A 20,829-nucleotide genomic window follows, 5' to 3' on the forward strand; every position below is an offset into this window, starting at 1 on the left:
TGGACATGTTTTCTTCAATTTCTTGTCAAAGACTGGTTGGAAAAGGAAATTAAACAGATCAGCTTATTTAGACATTTCCACCTACATACAGATTTTGATTTTTTTCTACCAGTCTTTCTTTTTGCCCACGCAATATACTTTTTAAATATACTTGCATATTTCTCTTAGCTTTGCCTGCAGTTCAGTTTTGTCTAAGTCTTGTCTGGTCCTCTCCATCCATCCTCACTTTCCCAACACATCTCTGCTTTCAGTGTGCATTTTTCTTTTTTCCCCTCAGAACTTTTCTGTGCTCTATTCTTAAACCACATTGACTACTTCATATTCTTTTCCTTTTTCAGTGGAATTAGAGTTGTTTGCTATTTTTTTAAACACAATAGTCTTTGGACCACCAGTTGTTTGCTCTTCCTAGTGTACCTGCTAAAACAATTTTTTTAAGAATGAAGAATTAAGACGTGAGGGAAAAAACTGACTTTTTTTAGAAGAAACTACCTGTAGAATATAATGGTTAGAAAATGCCTGGGTTATTGCACTTTGAAGTCCCATGTGCCATAGAATAATTAAAAAGGGAGGTGGGGAGGAGGCCCAGCTACCTTGTCTGTAGCTCTGACAACATCTCCCTTCACCATAAATAATTTGCTAGTGTTCTGCTGAATGTAGACTCAGGCATCATAAGCAGTGTGATTTCCAGCTGAGCCAGGAGAAATTTCCATGGGGTCTGATGTCCTGCAACACTTACATAGTTTGGGAAGCTCAGAGTACATTAAACGGAAAACCCACCACTGTTGGTGACCCTTGCAGGTGAACCTGGGCTCCATTTCAAGACTGGGATTGATTTATAGTGCTAGGCAAAATCCACAACAAACTCAGTGGTTTTCCTTGGCTTTGATGTTCAAGCAGATTAAATTCAAGGGAACTGATTCTGGCCCTCGCTGCAGCCCTTGTACACAGATTTGAGAAACACACGGGAGTCCACATTGTACAGAAAGGTACTAGAGGGGGAGTCTCACCATGCAGGCACAACATAAGACCAAACAGGAATCCGGTGTAAGACAGGACGGAGAGCTCGGCTGCTGTGTACGCACCACCGAACAAAACAAACAATCCAGGGTCTAACACAGCCCAGGTAGTGCTTCCATCAATTATTACAGCCCCCAAGTTAAAGTTGTTTTCTCCTCCTCTCCCTCCTCCCTCTCCCCATTGTGGGTTCTACCTTGTGTCCTTTGTCTCCAGAAGGTGCAGCATGGAATTACATCCGCATTTCAGACTGAATTTCTTGGGGGGGCAAGATGTAGGGGGTGTGTGGATTGTAAACGTATAATTTAACAGGCAAAATCGTGTGGATAGAACCTGAAGGTAATTTTGGTAAGCGCACCTGCAAACTGAAGCTGACAGATTTTATATATGAACCTTCTCCATTATCCCCCAATGGAGGCTTTTCCACAGTCTAATGAATCTTACTGTCAGGAAGGGTTTTGTGGTATTCAAAACAGATTTTCCCTTTCTTAATTTCATCCCATTACTCCTAGTCAAACACTGTGAACAGCACTAAATTATTCCTTTCAGTCCTAAGGGCACAATTTGTGCATGGTTATCATGTCCAACTATGGCTGTTACTTACCAAAGCAGAGCAATACATGTGCTCTTTAATCTTTTCTGGTGAGTCAGTCTCCTCAGCCCCTGGATTGTTTTGCTGAACTGCCTTCAATTTGTTGCTATCTTTTTCTTCTTTTTTTTTGTTTCTTTTTCCTTTTTTTTCCTCTGAAATCCCCACAGCTGAATGGCTGAATGCAGCATTGCAGGTGTGGCTTTACCTGAGCTGTTCAGAGAAGGGCTAATGCCTCCCAGAACCATCATGCCTTTTGTTTATACATCCACAAGTCATACTGTCCTGCTGCTGTATTTCAAACTTGTGCTAACTTGCTGGCCACTGTAAGCTCCAGGCTATTTTCATTGCATTTTCTTTCAAAGTCTGTTCTTTCAAAGATCCTTCAATTGTTTTATTTTTAATTATTTTCCATTTCCCCAGATTATTCTCATTGTGTTTCCTGTCCGTATTTCTTATTGCTTTCTGTGTTTCCTGCTATTTGAAAAACTTCCCAATTTAGGAGCATCTGTGACTTTTATTAGCCTGTTGTTTACTTTCAAATGATTGATGAAAATACTAAAAGCATCAGTCTTTACACCAAACCACTAAGGCTCTGTTTTATCCTGTCTAAGGCTAGACAGTTAATTTAGGAAGTGCCTTTCCCATGGCTCCCCCTGTCGTTAATGCAAAGACAGGAACCACCAAACTATGTCAGATTTTACGTGGGCTGAATTATTCCCTAAATTAATCAAGGTTTAGGTGACATGAATGCAGGCTTGTCTCCTTTAGTCTGAAAATGCCTTGGACTATCTCGGTGCTTTAATTTCAAGACTTTATTCTCTGTACACTGAGATCAATTTAACATTAACAAAAAAAAGGGGACATTTGTAAATCCTGGCAAATCTGCAAATTTCCAACATTAGAACAATGTTCTGGTTTTGGTTACAACTGTGAAAACCAGACTAAGCTTGCTAATTTCAGTGGAGATAGTCCAGCTCTAATTCTGGAGTTGATTTCATAATAAGGGTGGAAGTAGGAACATCTGGAGGATTTGATTCTTTAGGTTTTGTGACTTGTTTTGTTAATCAAAGCAATTGGTGCTGAAGGAGATTGCTGGAACTGTGTGATAACTGAGCTGTCTCCATCGACAGGTTCAAAGACTACAGAGAACCACCTTGGTCTCAAAATCAGTATGAGTTTTCTAAACAGTACTGGGCGGTCTTATCTGCTCGCTTGGCTTTTGTTATTCTATTTCAGGTAAGTCTGTTGAGTTGCTGCAATTTCAGTCACAAAAATATCATAAAAATGGATTGAAATACATGTTCCAAAGAAGCCCATGTCCAGTAGAGCTTTTCTGTTTGCAAATACCCAGCCTGATGTGCTTGCACCCAGCCTGCTGAGGTGTCAGTGGGCTGCAGCACAGGTTCTCCCTTCAGAGCACTGTGGCACAGCTCCTCAGCAGAGATTTCCTCTCCCTTCACGGAAGGAAAGCCCCACAGCCTGCATTAGCTCCTGGCACTAGCAGTGATCCCCAAAATACCCCAGGCTCTCGAACATTTCAGTTAAGTGTCAGCTTTTATACCCTCAGGGGCACCACTTGTAAAAAGCACATAAATGCTACTAGGCTTGTGAAATGCTGTTCTTTGCACAAAGCAAGAAATAAACAGAAGTAATAAATCCTCCAAGGTCTTTTGCTGCCTTCTACAAGTAAATGAAGTAAACTCTCCCCAGTGTGGAGATTTCATTGGCAAGGGATTTGCTATCATGGCTTGCCTTCCGAATGGCAGAAGCCTTCTTCTCTCCTCCATGTTCTGGGATCCCTCCACAGCCAAATTGGGCCCACCCTTCATACTGAAATCTGCCTGTCTTTTCTCCTCACCTGCCAAATATTCCTAAGTGTGACTGTGAGTCTTGCCTGGTTTATATTGCCCTCTTCTGCTTCCTTGCTTTGTCTTCAGTAATTTTCCACCACTGGCTGCAAAACATTTGAAACCAACTGGTTATGCTGGGCTTCAAACAGCCTGCCTGTTGTTCTGCCAGAGTATATTCCCTGGTTAATTAGCTCCATTGTCTCAGATGGGGACAGAGGGTTCATGCTAGTAGCCTTGTCAGCAAACTTTCTCACACATTTTGAGGCATTACACAACACAGCAGTTTTCAAAGCATTATCATGATAATATAAACCCCAAAGCATAATTTATCTACACATTTCACAAACAAGCCCAGTCTGCTTCCTGCCTCTGTGTTATGGGCATCACCTGTAATGACCTTAACACTTGAGGTTCAGGGTTGTGGCTTGCACACTGCAGTAGTGTAAAAAAATCCTGCTTGTCAGCAGACAGAAGGATTTGAGGACCGAACGACCACGGAAGTTGTCTGCTGTCTGCTCAGGCCACGCTGGAAACACACAGGTATGATTGTGCTGGAGGATGCTTTCACTGATGTTGCCCTTATAGTAATGGATTCTGAACTCAGTCTCAATGAATTTGGTGCTGAGAACTGAGCACCTTTGAATGCCTGTAAAGAATAAGGCTGTTTTAGCTGCTTAGGCCATGAGACATTTGATGAATCCAAGTCCTTTCCCATTTCAAACCTAACTGGAGCATGTGTTTAATTCAGCTGCTCCACTGAGGGGGAGTTGTGCACAAACACGAGCTGTTTCTTGAACTAAGGCCTTACTCAACTGCTTAGTACTACATGCCATCAGCAAAATGTGTTTGATACCTGCCTCATAGCTATAGCAAAGGTTTGGTTTTGCTCTAGTGCGAGTATTTTGGATTTTTTCTACTTGCTTCACGTCTGTTGCTCTGTTTGCAGAACTTGGTGATGTTCCTCAGTGTTCTGGTTGACTGGATGATTCCTGACATCCCCAAGGACATCAGTGAACAGATCAAAAAGGAGAAGAGCTTGCTTGTTGACTTCTTCCTGAAGGAAGAGCATGAAAAACTGAAGCTGATTGAAAGTTTTATTGCACGCGACAAGCAGAAACACAAAAGTGGGACCAAAGGCGAAAGAATCCGGGCTGCCAGCTTCTGTCAGTTTAACCAAAGTCAGAAAGGCAGCTTTGCTTCCTTTAGCTCACAGCACACAGAAGTGTGACTCCTTAGGGAAGAGTAACATACTATGCTTACCTCTGCAATACCTGCTTACTGTGTGACTTTATTCTGAACCTGGAGCAAGGGAGGGAGAGACAGCCAAGGAAGAGACAGGGAGCAAAAAGGAGGCTTCCTTTGCTTCCTTAGAAACTCTATATGCAAGGGTCTCCATTACGTTTTATACACTATCTGGGCTGCAGCATTTTCAGACTTTATCAGTGCGAGATAAGGGCTATATTGTGGCTGTAGCTGGTCCTTGTGGTGTTGCCTCTGGGTTGAGTAGGCATGCAGAAATTCTCCTCGCTCGTGCAGTCTCGGTGGTTAGCACCGCAACCGTCCCTCTTCTTGCAGACAGCCTGTGGGGCACGGGGAATAGAAGGGACACTCCTGCCCTAGTATCTGTCTTTTGACAGATCTGACTGACCACAGAGAAGTGCGCACAACACATGGTCTCATGGCTTGTAGCTGCCAGCGGATGGTTTATAAACATGTGGAGTCTCAAGGAGTCATTGTGCCTTTCTAACATACACTGCCACTTGGTGCTGTCTCTGTAGAGCATGCAGGGCTGTTGTTAAGGGCACAGAGCTGTGGGAACAGAAGGAATGAAAATCACTGAGCACTTTCATCTACAGATATATTGTGTTTTGCTTAGCAGGAGCCTGAATGTATGTGCTAATGAGCAGAGAGGCCACAACATATTCATCAGAATGAAGTAAAGCTGCTAGAACTAGGAAAGCTCATTGTTATTCATTGTCCTGAACAAAAAAAAAAACACCCTGCATGTTTGATTCTCCTCTCACTTAGACTGGGAATTCAGCCAGTATCAAGAGGAATCACGCCACTAAACCAACACCAGTGGGAAGCTGATGAGTGAGAATGGAATCAAGCCCTGTAAATCATGTGGCATCTTCATGTACATTGTGCGTAAAGTAACAAAAGTTGCTGCTGTTGTGCATTTACTGTAAAGTAAAATATCTTGCAGAACTGCATCTTATTGGAAGATAAACATGTTCACTAACCAAGCTTTCATCTACAAGCATTTAATGAATAACTTTATTCTGTTATGAATGAAAATAAACTTTCTTAAAAAATCCATTTCTTTTACTGTAGATTCTGTCTTGAACCCAACTGAAATCTGGAGTCTATATAAAAGATTTTCTTTGCATTTTGTCTTCTCAACGATGCTTTCAAAACCATCAAAAACACAAACTAAAAGAAGTGCTTCCATTTTAGGCATTGTATACAATATGATTGGTCTTTAATATTATAATGATATTTTATATATTTCTGAAGCCTAAGAATTTCAATGTTCCCTTAGACGGAAAGATCTTTTTCTATAAGAATTTTTGGTAATTTAATGAGAGATGTGAAAATAATTGTAGGGGGTTTTTTTCATTCAGTGCCTAAACTAAAGAAAATGAAAATGGGAGAACTGTTTCAGGGTGGGCTGAAATAAAAAGTTTCATTCTGGAGTTTCATTTTTAAAGTTTCTTTTAGGGCTATTTATCCCTTCTATATAGTAGATCGATTTTGAAATGATAATGTCAACTTGAATAAAATTGCAAATGTTTAACTTTGTTGAACCAAAAGTCTAACCTCTCCAACCGTTTTCTTCTTTTTCCCCTGTCAAAACTCATTTGCTGAATTTTAAATTAGTTCAGAGAGAGTTCTGCCCCCTTCTGAAACTGTTTTTTGTTTTGTTTTTTTTTAATGAATAACAGTTTGCTAGGGATATTGCCCAGATCTCAATTTGACTGTATACGCTCAAGACTGCAAATACAGTTTGTAAATGTGCAAAAATGTGTAGTATTACAAGGTTTCTCCTTTTTTTGTATATACATTATCTAAAACAAGGTATTTTAAGATCTCCTGACACAATGTACTGGGTATAAACTCTATATTTGGTGTTTCTAATTGATCGAGGTAGGTAGGAAAATAGTCATCGTCTTAAATACAATTTAAGCTTTTTGTTAGTATAAATACCTCATAGTCACCTGTGGTCTTGTGAACAGCATCCTTGTCAGGCCCAAAAGTCATGTCATTGCATTTGGGGAGGCTGAGAGGATGTGATTTGACATAGCTATTAAAATTTAGGTAGATTCCCTCTGCAGTCACCAGAGAGAGAGAGGCACCACCAGCCAGCTGCTCATCCCATCTTGACATTGCTGTCTGAGATGGGCGGATGAATTACCTCGAGGGTGTCCATCTCCTTCCCTGCATTGCAGCAGGAGCCCCGATGTCTGTCTTAGATTGTGCGCTTGGGCTTTAGGTTGCAGTAGTCCAGCACCTAACCTCCCAAGTCAGACTGCTTAAAATGTTTAGATCACTGAATGAATTAGTGACTGCTAGATTCTCAGTTGATTACGCTTGTTTTGTTTTGTTTTAATTTTGCTAGGTGCTTGAATGAATATCTTTTGTAAGAATTTGGCTGCCTGCTGGAAATCTGTAACAGGGCTAAGACATAAGCCTTGGTTTTCCCCCTCTAAGATTAACATTTAAATGAGGGCACTGTATGTCCTCAAAAACAAATTGTCTCATTTTACTTTCAAAAGACCAACAAGCCCTGTCAGGGATTCCAGGGTCTAATATATCAAGGCAGTCAATATCAATGACATATATTCCCTCATTTACACTAGAGAGTATTCTGGTGGTGGATTTGGGGGTTTGGAACTGTCTACATTTGTTGTTTACAACTGTAGTTGATTGAAATGCAATCAATTTTCTTCACTCCCAAATGCCTCTAATGGGGAGAAAAGTTATGTTTCCAAACAATAGAAATATCAATCTTGCCAGGCCTTTAGATTATCATCATGCTCCCTTTCTTTTTCCAGGTATGTGGGACTACATGCAGAAATGGATTTAGAAAGAGGCTTACAGGGTTGCATGGCACCCTCTCTTCCAGTGGCTTGTTGGATGAAGGATATTCAGAGTTAAGGCTCTTCTTAAAATAGAATCATTTTTGTACACCCTCCCTCTACCCAGGAAATACCCTCTTGTCTTTTTAAAAACTGTGACTCACTCAAAAATGGTCAGAAAAATGCTATCCCAAAGTTGAATGCATTAGGCTGTTGTTACACAGAATTTCCATAACAAGCAACTGAAATGCTTGCTACGGTCAAAGAATGATAATGTGTTTCTAGATTTCCTAGCAAAAGGAACTAGAGAAGCCAGCAGACGTACACTGATGCTCAGCAAGTTCTCCTGAGGTTTATATATTTCACCCAAACAAGGCTGGGAAAGCGGCACAGCAGCAATCACGGCTGACGTCCAGATGGGATCTGCTGTGATATCACAAACAGGACTGACAGCTCAATTATCTTTATCTGTGATATGGTTTCTATTTTTCTCTTAAACTTGAGAGTTTCAGTCACTGAGAATTCCTGCACGTTTGGTACTTGACTCAGGTGCAGTCCCTGAGGATTGCACCTATTGTTACATTTCTATGCCAGCCTCTGGATTCTCCTGACACTGCTTCCCATCAGCTCCTGTAATTGTAGATCACTGATTGGGCATTCATTCATCCCCAGTTTCTAACTTCTCTCTTTCAGACAAAGCAAGACTTTATCTGATCCCTTTTTATCAGCATGATACTTGTAAGTCTACCCACAAAGCGCCCACTTTACCATAACTTGTGTCTCAGAAGCAGAGAATGAATGTTTCAAGAGACATGCATGGAAAGCTCTGTCTAGGGAAGAAGAGAACAGGGATGCAAGCAGAAACACAAAACGGTAATAAAACCTGTGAGCTATTGTCATTCCTTGCTTTAGCAGTGAAAATGAGCTAAAATCTCTGCAAAAGAAAGGAAAAAAGTAAGCACAGAAAAAAAAATTTATAGATGTTCCCGCACATTTAGTTCAGAATTTCATAGCCCTTCGGATTGCTCCAACTCTGAAGTAAGTAAAAAGCCCAATTAAAACAAACAAACAAACACACAAAACCCCACATCCCTTTGTATGCGAGTAGCTAATACCACACATAGTCACAAAACACCAAATCCACGCTCTAGGTTTCATGTGGAGTTGCATTAATAGGAATGTACATAATTGCGCAGCAAATCAGAACAGTGAGAATAGGAAGTAACAAAATGGAGGAATGAGGCTTGTACAAAGCCTTAACACAGATATAATTGGATGTAACCTTGTAATTATCAGGCAATGTAAGGTATGTCCACCCCTGTGGCCAGCAGAAGCTCATGGCGACTGAAAGAGTTTGCTGCTCCATGTACCACAACTTCTCCTTTGGACTATTGTTGTAGGGCAGTTTCAAACAGCTTGCCGAAGTTATTCAGGAGAAGAAATTGACCCAGATTGAAAGGGCTCCCTGCTCCTGAGTCATGCTATGAGCTTAAATGCCATTCAGTTACAGAATCCATCCCATCCATGCAGCCAGATGAACCCTCTCACAGTGGTTATCTCTAGTTTTAAAGAGGGCTTTCAGGAACTGAGTGAAGCTGCAGGAATGTTAGCCCTTTCTGTCATGTCTTCTTCATGCAGACTTGCCCATTATTTTAATCAACACTAGATGCCTTTTTGTGATGGGTATCATTGGCTTTTCAGTCCTCAGTGTTCTCAGTATGTAGAAAATACTGCTATCTAGACCTCTTCTGCAATTTGGCCTTTCATTACACTAAAAACTAACGAAATGTAGTCCAGGAAGAAAAGGGTAGCCTATGTGGAAGTATGTCTGTTAAATTATTGCTTGGAAGTATCCAGCTCAACATGCACAATATTTACCACTGTTAGCAATAAACTCTTCTGACTACAATAATATAACATCTGTTGCTGTTATGCAGTCTCACCCTTTAATTAGGCACAGATGGTCTTCCTATTCCCTGCCTGGTCTAATTCTTCTGCTTTTGAGAAAAAATATAAACCAGTTTTGTTTGTGACCTATTCTTGTAGGTAAATTCCTCCACACCATATACTGGTTAAGACATCTCATGTGCCCAGTAACACAAGATTTTCAGATATACCAGTAGAAAGTGCCTTTATTGCACTTAGAGCTACGGAGAGAGGAGGAGGATGTACACCTGAACTTCCAGTTCCTATCTGGTAAAAGACACTGCTACATGGTTCATCTGAAAGGCCCGCAGGCAATGGAGGTTGAGGTATATTTCTAGCATGAAAATGAGTGTAGACTCTGTATGCCCTATGTGCAACCCTTTTGAGGAAGGTTCTGCTTTAGTTATTTTCTAAATGTGTTTCAACCCTTCCTAAGTCCCCCAGTGCTACTGCAACTCTGAATATTCCCTACAGTTCCCATCCTTTACCCATCATCTGCAAATGTACTTAATTATTCATTGATTATTAAATTATTAATCATTGCATTAATTAACAGGCTGCCTTACTGCCTCTTTCACACCACCAATGGAATTGTTAAAATTAATCAGATTCCCTAACAACTCCTAAGACAGACCGATAATACACTTTATTCATACATAATGATCTAATGAAATCTTTTTATGTGTATTTTCAGTCTGCTTGTCAGCACAATCCTGCAGCTTTACTTTTCCTGATTCTTAAGAGAGTCACTAACAGCAACTCTTCTACTCACACATACAGTGTTTTCTAAGCTATTCCTATTGATGTCCTAGTTCTACAGATACAGTTTTAATGAGCAAAATGATTACTATCATGGGATGATATTATGCCTCTAATGTGGCCACCTGAGACATGATCCCCAGATTCAAACCTCACTGGAATCTGTGGAAGTCTTTCTCTTGGCTTCAGTACCCCCTTGTTCAGAGAGTGTTTCTTCTATGCAACTCTGCATGCAGCTTTCAACCAACTGTAGGAAAGTTAGGTAGAGAAATGTGACAGCAGTGAAAAAATGTGCATCCACAGCAAACCCTTCCATTGCTATGGTCTTCAATGAGTCCCACTATGCCAATGCTATGGCAAATGTGGGTAGTCAGCAGCTTGGGATTTGACCCTACATTTTCCTGAGATTGAATAACTCTTCAAAACTGACTAGCAATTTTGTCTACGTTCACACCAATGTCTTGTTAGGGCTGGCTTTAGTAAACTTGATTTTCAGAACAGTTATCATTCTGTGCTGCCATGTGGCATGGATTTGAGGCAGACACAACTATGATTCACTTTTGAAAACTGTGATCCTTTACTTTAAATATATAAGGAATTAAAGGAATAATTATTTTATTGATGCTATTCTGATGAAAGAGGAGGTAGTACACGATACTGTTATAAATAAGATAAGATAGGTAAGAGTCTAAGAATACTGATCCATAATCTAGTTAAATCTATGTAGGTTATGTAAGATACACAGCTTCTGGGGACAGGGTGCCTGTTATCCCATGCTATGGTGTTTGATTTCAGTAAGTTCAGGAAGAGAATAAACAGGGAAGCAATGTGATCCATCAACTTGGAAAGGCTATTGCAGCCCTGTAGCCGAACCACGCATTTTTGGGAAAGACTCTTCTGAGAATGAAAGTTGTGCCTTTTAAGCTAGAAAGAAACTAGCCAGGGAGGTGGAACCAGGGGAGCAGGAGAATAGGCCCATGAAACGGGCCTATTGAGAATAACGCTGTTCTTGTTTGAACAAGGGTCTCTGCACGCTGTTTGCTGGTAGACATACGCTTTTCAGAACTTACCGATACCGCATTCCATTTGCTGGAGCTCCAACTACCATAACAAGATCAGAGGAAAAGACTCAACAGTGCCAGTGTTTCTAAATTTGACTGCATAAAATGTCTTGGTTTATTCAGTATAAATTGCTATTCTTTCATTGACTACTAATGCTAATGCTAGATGAGCCTTGACAAAAATACTGATATTTCAACAGTCTTAACAGTTTCACCTGAAATTCATCGACAGGGGAACAAACTGTTCTCTGCTTAAAGGGAAATTACAGGAAGAAATCACAGCCCTACCTGAGTCTGACCCACAAAGTCTGTTTCTTGAGTGATTCCTGACTATTCTGCTGAATTTTATGCACAAAAGACAGCAGAAATTCAAGACAAAAACTGTGGAGGTTTTAACTGCAAAAAAAAAGAGAGAACTTCTAGTGTTTTCTACCCGGCACTTCAACAGAAAGTTAGCCCTATTCTAACAAGCCAATTCTTAACAGGTTTATTTTCAAAAAACTCTTCCAGGAGCGACTTCTTTAAATAAGGGACAAACAAATATGACAATAAAGTTATCTTGAGTCTTACAGGTGTGGTGTAAACTTTCCTCTGGCATCTAGCGTTTTAGCTCCTTTTCCATCTGTTTTGAAGCTTTTTTTAAAAATTATTATTTTAAAAAAGACAGTTACATATGACTGGTACAATTCAAATCTGAGCTAATTCCACAAAACATCTTTCTGTTGATGCTGGGATAGGGTTTTTACTTGTTGTTGTTTTGCAACATCTAATCTTTTGAGAAACAACAACATAATTTGAATAAGAGTTTAGAAACACTGTTAGTAAGAATGCGAACCTATGATGTCATTTAGATCTAGAAGAGTATTCTTACTGTCAGGGCTCTGATTAAAAGCCTGAAAAAGGGGGAGATTTAGTTTACAAAATGTGCACTTTGTTATAAAACTGAAATAAATCAACTGTAAAGACCGGATTAAGAGATTTCTTTTTTTTTTTTTTTTTTTTTTTTAACAAGAATAAATAAATATACTCATCATAGGATTTGTTCCCTCAAATGCCATGTAGAACTGGTTCCAGTAGATGGAGCAAGAAAGCAGAAGGAAAACAATGCCACATACCTAGGGTACTCAAAGGAGGTGAACAAGTTCATGAGGCAGGACATGAAATGCACACACGTTCATAAAACACAGCTCAAACCATCAGAGGAGAAAACACTTCGAAAGCTACTCCATGGATTCAAGTTCAGTCAGAAATACTTTTCACATAACTGACACTGACGGGAGTTTTTCCTTGGAATTGGCTTAGTAGATGAAGAAAAATAACCGCTTGGGGTTTTCTCCAAAACCAGGAAAATAGATTAATTATAATTGGCTTGTTATTCTCTTGGCTTTAGTGGAGATTAGGACAGCATAATCCTTCAACAAAAGCTAATGCTGTGAAGAAGTATTAAACGAGACAAGCTTTACATATCGCATATGATCTTCAGCCTCTTACTTTCCGCTGCCTCCCTCCTCTGACTCTGTATGTGCTGTCTGTCACCTTGTTCACAAACGGGCCGTGCGTCACGGCGAGCGCCGTGTGCTGCAGGAAACGCGGCCGGAGGCCCCGCGCAGGCACAAGCCAGCTGAGCCGCGGCTCCTGGGAGACACCGCGGAACCTCGGGAGCCGAAACAACGCCAAGCTCTTCATTTGGGATGAAATGACTCTTCTTTCTTTTTTTTTTCTTTCCCTTCCCCTCAGTTAACATCTTCTAGGAAAAAAAAAAAAAACAAAAAAAACCCAAAAAACACCCGCTTGTTTTGGTGAAAATGAATGAGAAGAGCTCTCACTTGAATCAGCGATGTTTTTTTTTCTTTAACCGGACCTATTTATCACAGAAGCCTCCGGCAGCCAGCCAGCAACATCCGCGAGGCCTGTGTCCCGTCACTGGCCCAGGAAGTCTGTGACACCCAGCTTAAGGGAAAGCGGAACATCTGCGAGCACGGCTCCTTCCCCTGCTGACAGTGAGGAGGAGGGTCTCCTTCCTCCTCCAGGCTCGGGGAATGTGAGCCCCTCTTCTTCTTGCTTCTTCCCTAGCTCCTAAAACTGAGGCTCAGCCCTACGGGATCATCTCTAAGGCTTATGTGATCATCCCCACCGGCAGGTATTTTGTATGCAGTTTCCACGGAAATCATTTGGCAGCAATGGTCAGCTTGACCTCACTTTCATCTCTCTGCAGTTTCCCGAGTTTCTTTGACACAATTGAGCTGAACAAGCTATTCTGAAAACTACATAAAAATTAGTGGTTAATTTCCTTAAAAAAATATTTGGGGGGGGGGGGAACCCAAGAAAAATACTGCAAAGATGCTAAACTCCTTTAAAACTGCCTCCTTTTTAAAAGGCGTTTTTGATGGAGACTTCTTGTCTGCCCGTGCTGGTCAGATGGGAGGACCTGAATGGGGAGAGGTGCTGGTGCTTGGCTGCAAGGCTGCCTCCAAGCCGTGGCTGGCCAGGCTGCGACCGGCGATTCAGGTGGAGCACGCACGTAGTGGAAAGGTGGCTCCTGTGCTGGGGCTTCCATGCCAGGGCCAGCAGCAAACCCGAGAGGTGTCAGGTGTGCTGTGGGGAGCCATCTGTCATCTCCTTTCAGTGGTGTGCTTGTGGGGCTGCCTCAGCTTCAAGGTACTCTGCTGTGATTTCTGACTGTATGGACACATTGATGGACGCACACGTGAAGTCAGGCTTGCACCCGCTTCAGCATAGAAGGGTCTGTGCCTGTAGTGCGTTATATACAGCAGTGGTGCTTCCTGTTGCAGGTAACTCCAGCAGGTTTGTATGGTTTCCTATTTTCTCTTTCTTTTGATAGAAAAAAGTTGGCTTTTCTACCAATTTCTTCTCCTTCATTAGGTTCAAAACCCTGGGAAAAGGCAATGCCTCCCTTGTCTGCTACAAAATGACCCTTTACTCAGGTGTGTCCTCGAGGTCTGATGTGATCTTCCAGCATGTGTCTGCCACGAGCACAGAGAGAGCTGAGGGGTCTGTTCTCCCCTCCGGCTGTGTCCGGAGCGGGGTGTACAAGAAAGTCAATGGAAAGGTATAGGGATGTTCCCACATACGCGCCCATGCTCCAGGTGCGTATGCTGATATGCATTCATACGTATTCATATATTGCAGGGCCACACGAGGAGTGTGGACACCTGATACAAAGAAGTTAAGGCAGCTCTCCACTCTCTTTCCCTCTACCTTTCCCGTCAGTAAAAGTAGAAGACATCTGAGTGATGAGAGCCAGCATATCAGCAAAGGAAGAGAGCCAGGGAGACAGGACACTATGCTCACATCACATTTTGCAGCTGTTGGCTGCCCCTGCAAGGACAAACAACTGCATGGAGACCTTCCCAAGCTGTACAAGGCCCATACCTTCCGTCCAGGACTGGGAAAGCAAGAGTGAGGAAGAGATTTGTGCGAAGAACAGAGAGATGTCTGACACTATTAATTAGTCTATTTGTGTGAAGAACAGAGAGATGTCTGACACTATTAATTAGTCTATATTTGTAGAAGACTCTATGTCTGGACATAAACATTTTCCATTCCAAGTTTTTGCATAGCTACCCATGTCAGTCATTTGGGCATCCCTGTCTTGCAGAGCACATCCTAGCAGAGCACTGGCGGTACATCTCAAAGAAGCACAAGAACAGAATAAGCTACAGAACAATAATTCTGTTCGGAATGTCTGTAAATAATTTTAATTAATACCCACTTGAAAAAAAAAGTGTTTTGCTTGTAGATGCTTTGTGATAGGAAAGGGTGGGATTTGTTAAATAAATAATTCTTTCTGAATTAGTCACCAGGTCTAATTAAGAGATACCAAAGGGACAAGGAATCACAAGAGCAAGTTTAAAGGAATATCTAGCTAAAACATAATATAAAAATAGTATTTGAAAATATCAAAATAAACAGCGTGTATGAATGTTTTTCTTGGGATGAGCCAAAGGAAATATTTTCCTGGGGTTTGGCCCATACAACATGTAACAGATGAAACCAATCTGGTTGCTCTTTTGAATGAATTATACAATTAGTGGATAAAAAGAGATATAGTTGATGCTAATGCAAAGTCTGAATGTCATTTGAGCACTAATGGCTTGTAAATCCTGACTTTTGGGGCCTGCCTTATCTTACAGTTACCTTTCTTTGTTGCTGGTGTAACTCCTTCGACTGCAAGGCGCTCACACCTGATTTCACCTGTTTGAAAGAGGAAAGGGCTCTTTGATTCCTGGCAAAAATTTTACATGTTTCAGCTCTACTGGCAAGACTGCATTTGCTGGAGGATTTTTCTCTTTGTTTTAAAGAGAGATGCAATTATCATCTCTAATCTGATCCTGAGGAAATCTGTTAGTCACAGTCTTGCTCTTCAAACCATCCAGGCGGCCCAGCAGATCCTCTGCCCTTATGATGTTGCTAACAAGGTTTGCCTAAAGCCTAATGGGTTTCATTCCAACAGCTAGTAAATGGCTTAAAACATGCATATGCTGAAGGCAACGCATGGTTTCTCAGTACAGCATCATGGATATGAAGACCAGACACCCCTTCTTAGTGACCACCTGTTCTCCTCTCTCAGATGCTGGCATAAATCAGCTGCATAAACAAAGCAGAGGTGAGAGGAGACTCTCACTCAAAAATCCAATAGGAAAATCCAGATCCCATTCTCTCTGTCACTGCTGAGACACACTCCCCATCTGTTCCTGCTCCCTTTCTGTGTCAACCCAGGGTAACTTCAGTCAACTTTGAAGAATGACTCCAGCTCTACAAATGAGATAAAACAAAACCCCAAGTGAAGGTGAGATATAAGTGTGCAAAATGCCTGTGTAGCACTTGGTGAACATTAAATGCAGAACAGGCTACAATACAACATTGTGCTTGGACACAAGTTTCTATTAAAATACAAAATTTACTTCTATCCGCAGTACAGTTTACTACTAACAATAAATCTGTGCTGTTACTGAATTTCCTAAGACTACTGTTCAGGAAGGATGTTTTTTTAGTATGTGCTTGTGCATATCCATGGTCTGTGTGATTCCCAGACACAAAGCTACATGAAGGTGGGAGGAGGTTTGGGAGCTTATACCAGCAACACATAAATAAAAGGTGTTATGAAAACACTGTAAATGATCAAAAAAGCCATGCATTTCAAGTCCAGGAAATAAAAAAATTACTGTTAAATATAAAAGAGTTCCAAGAATGCTAATGAAAAAAACCCAGTTAAAACATCTTCAAAATCTTAGCTCTACTGGAGAAAAAACATGTATAAGACATATTGCATTTTAAGACAATTTCTCTTAATGTGAACACTGAAATGTATTAATGATAATCATATGACTGTTGCATAAAACTACAACTGCACAAACTTGCACATTCTCAAAAAAGTCATTCTGTACTTAAAATAAGAGTGAGAACAGATCTCCTGCTGTGGCTTAACTCAAGCATCCAGCTATGAGAGTGATGGACTGTATTTTAACTGTGTGTATAGAGACAGAGGAAGGAATTGGTTCTCTAAACTGAAAGTGAAGCCTAAATAGTAAAATACAAATAGAAATACCAGTATTGCATGATAGCTTTGTTTCTGCCTCTGGCCAGAAGGACAAGGCTCAAAAGGATATTTTGTGTCCAGGCCTTCTCAGCTGAGGCAGAAACAGAGCTATCCCGCATTACTGAGATGAAGAAAGCACAAAAAGGCACAGAAGGACTTTTTTCCTTCCCCCTTGCACATCTGCCTTGTGTTATCCACAGAATCCCAATGTCGGTGCATCTGAGAAAAGGAGTTGGAGAGTATTATCTGCACCTGCAGAACTGGACATTCGCAGGTGGGCTGCCAGGGGTGTTGCACGTGGCACTTTGGGGGCAGCAGTGCTTGTTGAATGGGCTCTTGCCTGGAGAAGCCTAACCTCTGCATACAAGGAAGTCCAATATCTGATTTTTGACATGGCCTCTGCTGTAAGCATGACAGTATTGTCCCATCTTAGGCTCTACACATAGAAATTTTGAAAGCAAATGGCAATGTTACTTTTTCCCTCCTCCCTGCTCCTCTTGACATAGTCTTAGAGGACTCAGCTCTATTTCTCAAGCTACCGTTTCTATACATGTATACTAAGCATAGAGTAGTACTCTGATATTCTTGACAGAAAGTGTAGTATAGGTCAGATCCTTAGCATGGGGCAACTGAAAGAAGTCTACTGTTATAAACGCGAGTAAGAAGATTTAAACCAAATTAGTCTCTTGTCTTTACCTCAGATCCTTTAGTTTGACTTGTTTCTGGGTTCCCCCGCCCCCTCCATTTCTCCCATGTAAAAAGTGGATTGTTTCCTTCTCTGCCTTAGACATTTCTCTGTAAAATGTTACATATCCCACAAAAAATGATTCAGAAATGGTGCTGAGTGTTACGTCGAGGGAAGGAAGTGTTATTCCAGCGATCCCTTGAGCTGGTTTGGGGTCTCCTTTCAATATTAGCATAACTTGCTGTAAAAATTGGGACCAGCTCTCCCTTTGCCATGTGTGGTATTACTCAAATGAATCTACACTCATCTCAATGTGTCAAGGAAACAGACCATTTAATCATGGCTAAATGCATCGTAAATGTATTATATTACATGGTAACTTGTTACGGACAAATGCCCAATTGTGGTACATGTAAAAGGATGGGGTAGGTTATTTATTTATTTATTACATGCCATAGTTATCACACGCATTTGAACCTTTTTATGTTCCTTTTACATTTCCCATTCCTGCCCTCTTTTGAATGTTTCTCCCTTGTTTTTAAGTAAATAGATAATAGAAACAGGTTAAACCTTTGCACTAGTAGTATAAAATCTTCTGCCTCTGCCAACTGGTCTGGGAACATTATTTACAGCTATAAGTGATACTACTGAAATTAAGTGCAAGGAGACTGTGTGTCTGACTGCTGGAATACGACAGGTAGCTCACTTTCCTCCTTTTCATTTTAAAAAAAGTCTCTATTTTGACCACATGTCCATCCCATACAATTACAGTAGAGCTAAATTCCCAGATGTAAGTGTACTGCCTTCATCATATGTTACTACTGACGTTCAGCACTGGTTATCCAAGCTTTCATCTCTTCATCTTTAAAACACTGACATCTGTTGTTTCCAGACGGTTCAGTCTTCTGTTTATCCAAAACTTTGTTCCAGGCCATATGGAAAAAATATCTATTTTCAATTAACCATCATATTTTCTTAAAATATACCAGAATGATGAGAAAAAATAGGCATCACTTACGCATAGATGTTTGTGAAGGGGATGATAATTTATTACGAACTGTAGTTTCAAGATTTTGACCATGTGGTCATTCAGTACACTCAGATACCACAAAAGCTGGCCAATTTTGTAATAATACAAACATGTTTTAAGCATTTGAATGCTGTTATTATGTATAGATTTCATTGGTACTAGCATATTGATCCAGTCAATTCCACTGGAAACTTCTCTAGCTAGGCCATTTTCAGCATTTTTCTTTGGTGGCCAGTAAATTTCTCATGTCTTGCTACAGGCTACATGTGACTTCTTATTGAAAATTTTAATCTGATTCCATAAGCTACTGTTTAAGCCATGCAAAACCCTTAGATACTATATTGAGTCTGTCATGCTAGGAATATGTTAAAATGTTGTAAGAATGGGGGATCACACTGCCTATACCTACGTGAGCAAGCAGTACAGACCACGGAAGCAGATTATTAGAGAGAAGCAGTGACTGCTGTAGCCCTGATGCCCACCTTACACACGTTTGAGAGGTGGGTTCCTTCAGACTACTTCCAGTCCAGTTCTCTGGACTAAATGTCTATTCAGGGCTGGAGCCCTTCAGGTATAGTTCAGGATGCATCTTCCAGGTTAGTTTCCTTTGAAAGTAATCCCATTTGTGTGCTGTGAGACCATGCAGCAGTGTGAACCAAAGGGCAGTAAGGAGAGACAATGAGGACATTACCTTCAACATAGAGCTGAAATGAAGTGGGTAAAATAAGTCAGTAGAGGTATTCACCTAGGAATCCATTTCAGTGAGATCAATTCCATCTTTTCTTTCCTGAATCTGAATTTCTGTTATAAATAATTTTCAGTGCTAAAAGTAAAGGAGATACTATGCTTGGGCAGAAATAGCCTTCTTCAGAACTAAAAAAAAATATAAAAGGATCCTATTCTTAGGAATGGGCTATGTGTGTCATTCCCCAGTTCAAAGGAATATTTAAAATGGGAAGTTGAGTTTCCATTCAAAGCCATCCTCTTTGATGCAGGATAAAGGCCTGCCCTTCCATCCTTCAAACAACTGCAAGATTTTCTCCTCCTGAGTTACAGTCTTGTCCTCCCAGCCGCCCACAACCACCAGCCTCCCCCAGATACATGCAGATTATGAGCTGTGTAAAGTGACCCAAGTTGAAACTAAGGAGGAAAACAGGTGCCAGGTGGCCAGAATATGTGACAGTCACTGGTAAAATCAGAACAGAGCTATAGTGATAAAGTCATGTATAAAAATGGGGAACAGATGCATCAAGACTCGGGCAAAGCACCCAGACAGAGCATGCTTTTGATTGTCCATTTCTATAAAAGAATATGGGCTTTGGCTCCTGGTTTAGTAAGGCAAGTGCATGGCAGTAGGAAGGAAAGCCACCTCTGTGGATTTTGAGACAAAGTGTTATAAGGGCTGAAGGCAGGATGGTACAGGACTGCTTGGATCTTTTGAGCTGTTCTTCACCTCTAAATTTACCAGCTATCAGTGCAGACAGCCAACAGGGAGAAAAAGAAAAGAAAAGAAAAGAAAAGAAAAGAAAAGAAAAGAAAAGAAAAGAAAAGAAAAGAAAAGAAAAGAAAAGAAAAGAAAAGAAAAGAAAAGAAAAGAAAAGAAAAGAAAAGAAAAGAAAAGAAAAGAAAAGAAAAGAAAAGAAAAGAGAAGAGAAGAGAAGAGAAGAGAAGAGAAGAGAAGAGAAGAGAAGAGAAGAGAAGAAAAGAAAAGAGAAGAGAAGAGAAGAGAAGAGAAGAGAAGAGAAGAAAAGAAAAGAAAAGAAAAGAAAAGAAAAGAAAAGAAAAGAAAAGAAAAGAAAAGAAAAGAAAAGAAAAGAAAAGAAAAGAAAAGAAAAGAAAAGAAAAGAAAAGAAAAGAAAAGAAAAGAAAAGAAAAGAAAAGAAAAGAAAAGAAAAGAAAAGAAAAGAAAAGAAAAGAAAAGAAAAGAAAAGAAAAAAAGAAGAGAAGAGAAGAGAAGAGAAGAGAAGAGAAGAGAAGAGAAGAGAAGAGAAGAGAAGAGAAGAGAAGAGAAGAGAGGAAAGGAAAGGAAAGGAAAGGAAAGGAAAGGAAAGGAAAGGAAAGGAAAGGAAAGGAAAGGAAAGGAAAGGAAAGGAAAGGAAAGGAAAGGAAAGGAAAGGAAAGGAAAGGAAAGGAAAGGAAAGGAAAGGAAAGGAAAGGAAAGGAAAGGAAAGGAAAGGAAAGGAAAGGAAAGGAAAGGAAAGGAAAGGAAAGGAAAGGAAAGGAAAGGAAAGGAAAGGAAAGGAAAGGAAAGGAAAGGAAAGAAAAAAAGAAGA

At 40.6% G+C, this 20,829-nt stretch overlaps 1 protein-coding gene and 1 long non-coding RNA gene across 3 annotated transcripts in view; both read left to right on the forward strand.

Moving 5' to 3' along the window:
* Positions 1 to 5,785, forward strand: part of ANO2 (anoctamin 2) — a 194,372-nt gene extending 188,587 nt beyond the window's left edge. Inside the window, exons 24-25 of the mRNA XM_075491534.1 lie at positions 2,737 to 2,842; positions 4,403 to 5,785. Coding sequence (XP_075347649.1) covers positions 2,737 to 2,842; positions 4,403 to 4,684 — 388 coding nt within the window. The 3' untranslated portion in view covers positions 4,685 to 5,785. The remainder of the gene's footprint in view (positions 1 to 2,736; positions 2,843 to 4,402) is intronic.
* Positions 5,786 to 13,250: 7,465 nt separating this feature from the next.
* Positions 13,251 to 14,690, forward strand: LOC142404748 (uncharacterized). Of its 2 annotated transcripts, XR_012773947.1 has the most exons (5): positions 13,251 to 13,421; positions 13,659 to 13,789; positions 13,908 to 14,073; positions 14,165 to 14,351; positions 14,432 to 14,690. It is a non-coding gene; the product is annotated as an uncharacterized LOC142404748 (long non-coding RNA). The 2 variants fall into 2 exon arrangements; XR_012773946.1 differs by having other exon boundaries at positions 14,165 to 14,690.
* Positions 14,691 to 20,829: the final 6,139 nt, after the last annotated feature.

The sequence above is a fragment of the Mycteria americana genome, chromosome 1 (genome assembly GCF_035582795.1).
Source record: "Mycteria americana isolate JAX WOST 10 ecotype Jacksonville Zoo and Gardens chromosome 1, USCA_MyAme_1.0, whole genome shotgun sequence".
NCBI lineage: Eukaryota > Metazoa > Chordata > Aves > Ciconiiformes > Ciconiidae > Mycteria > Mycteria americana.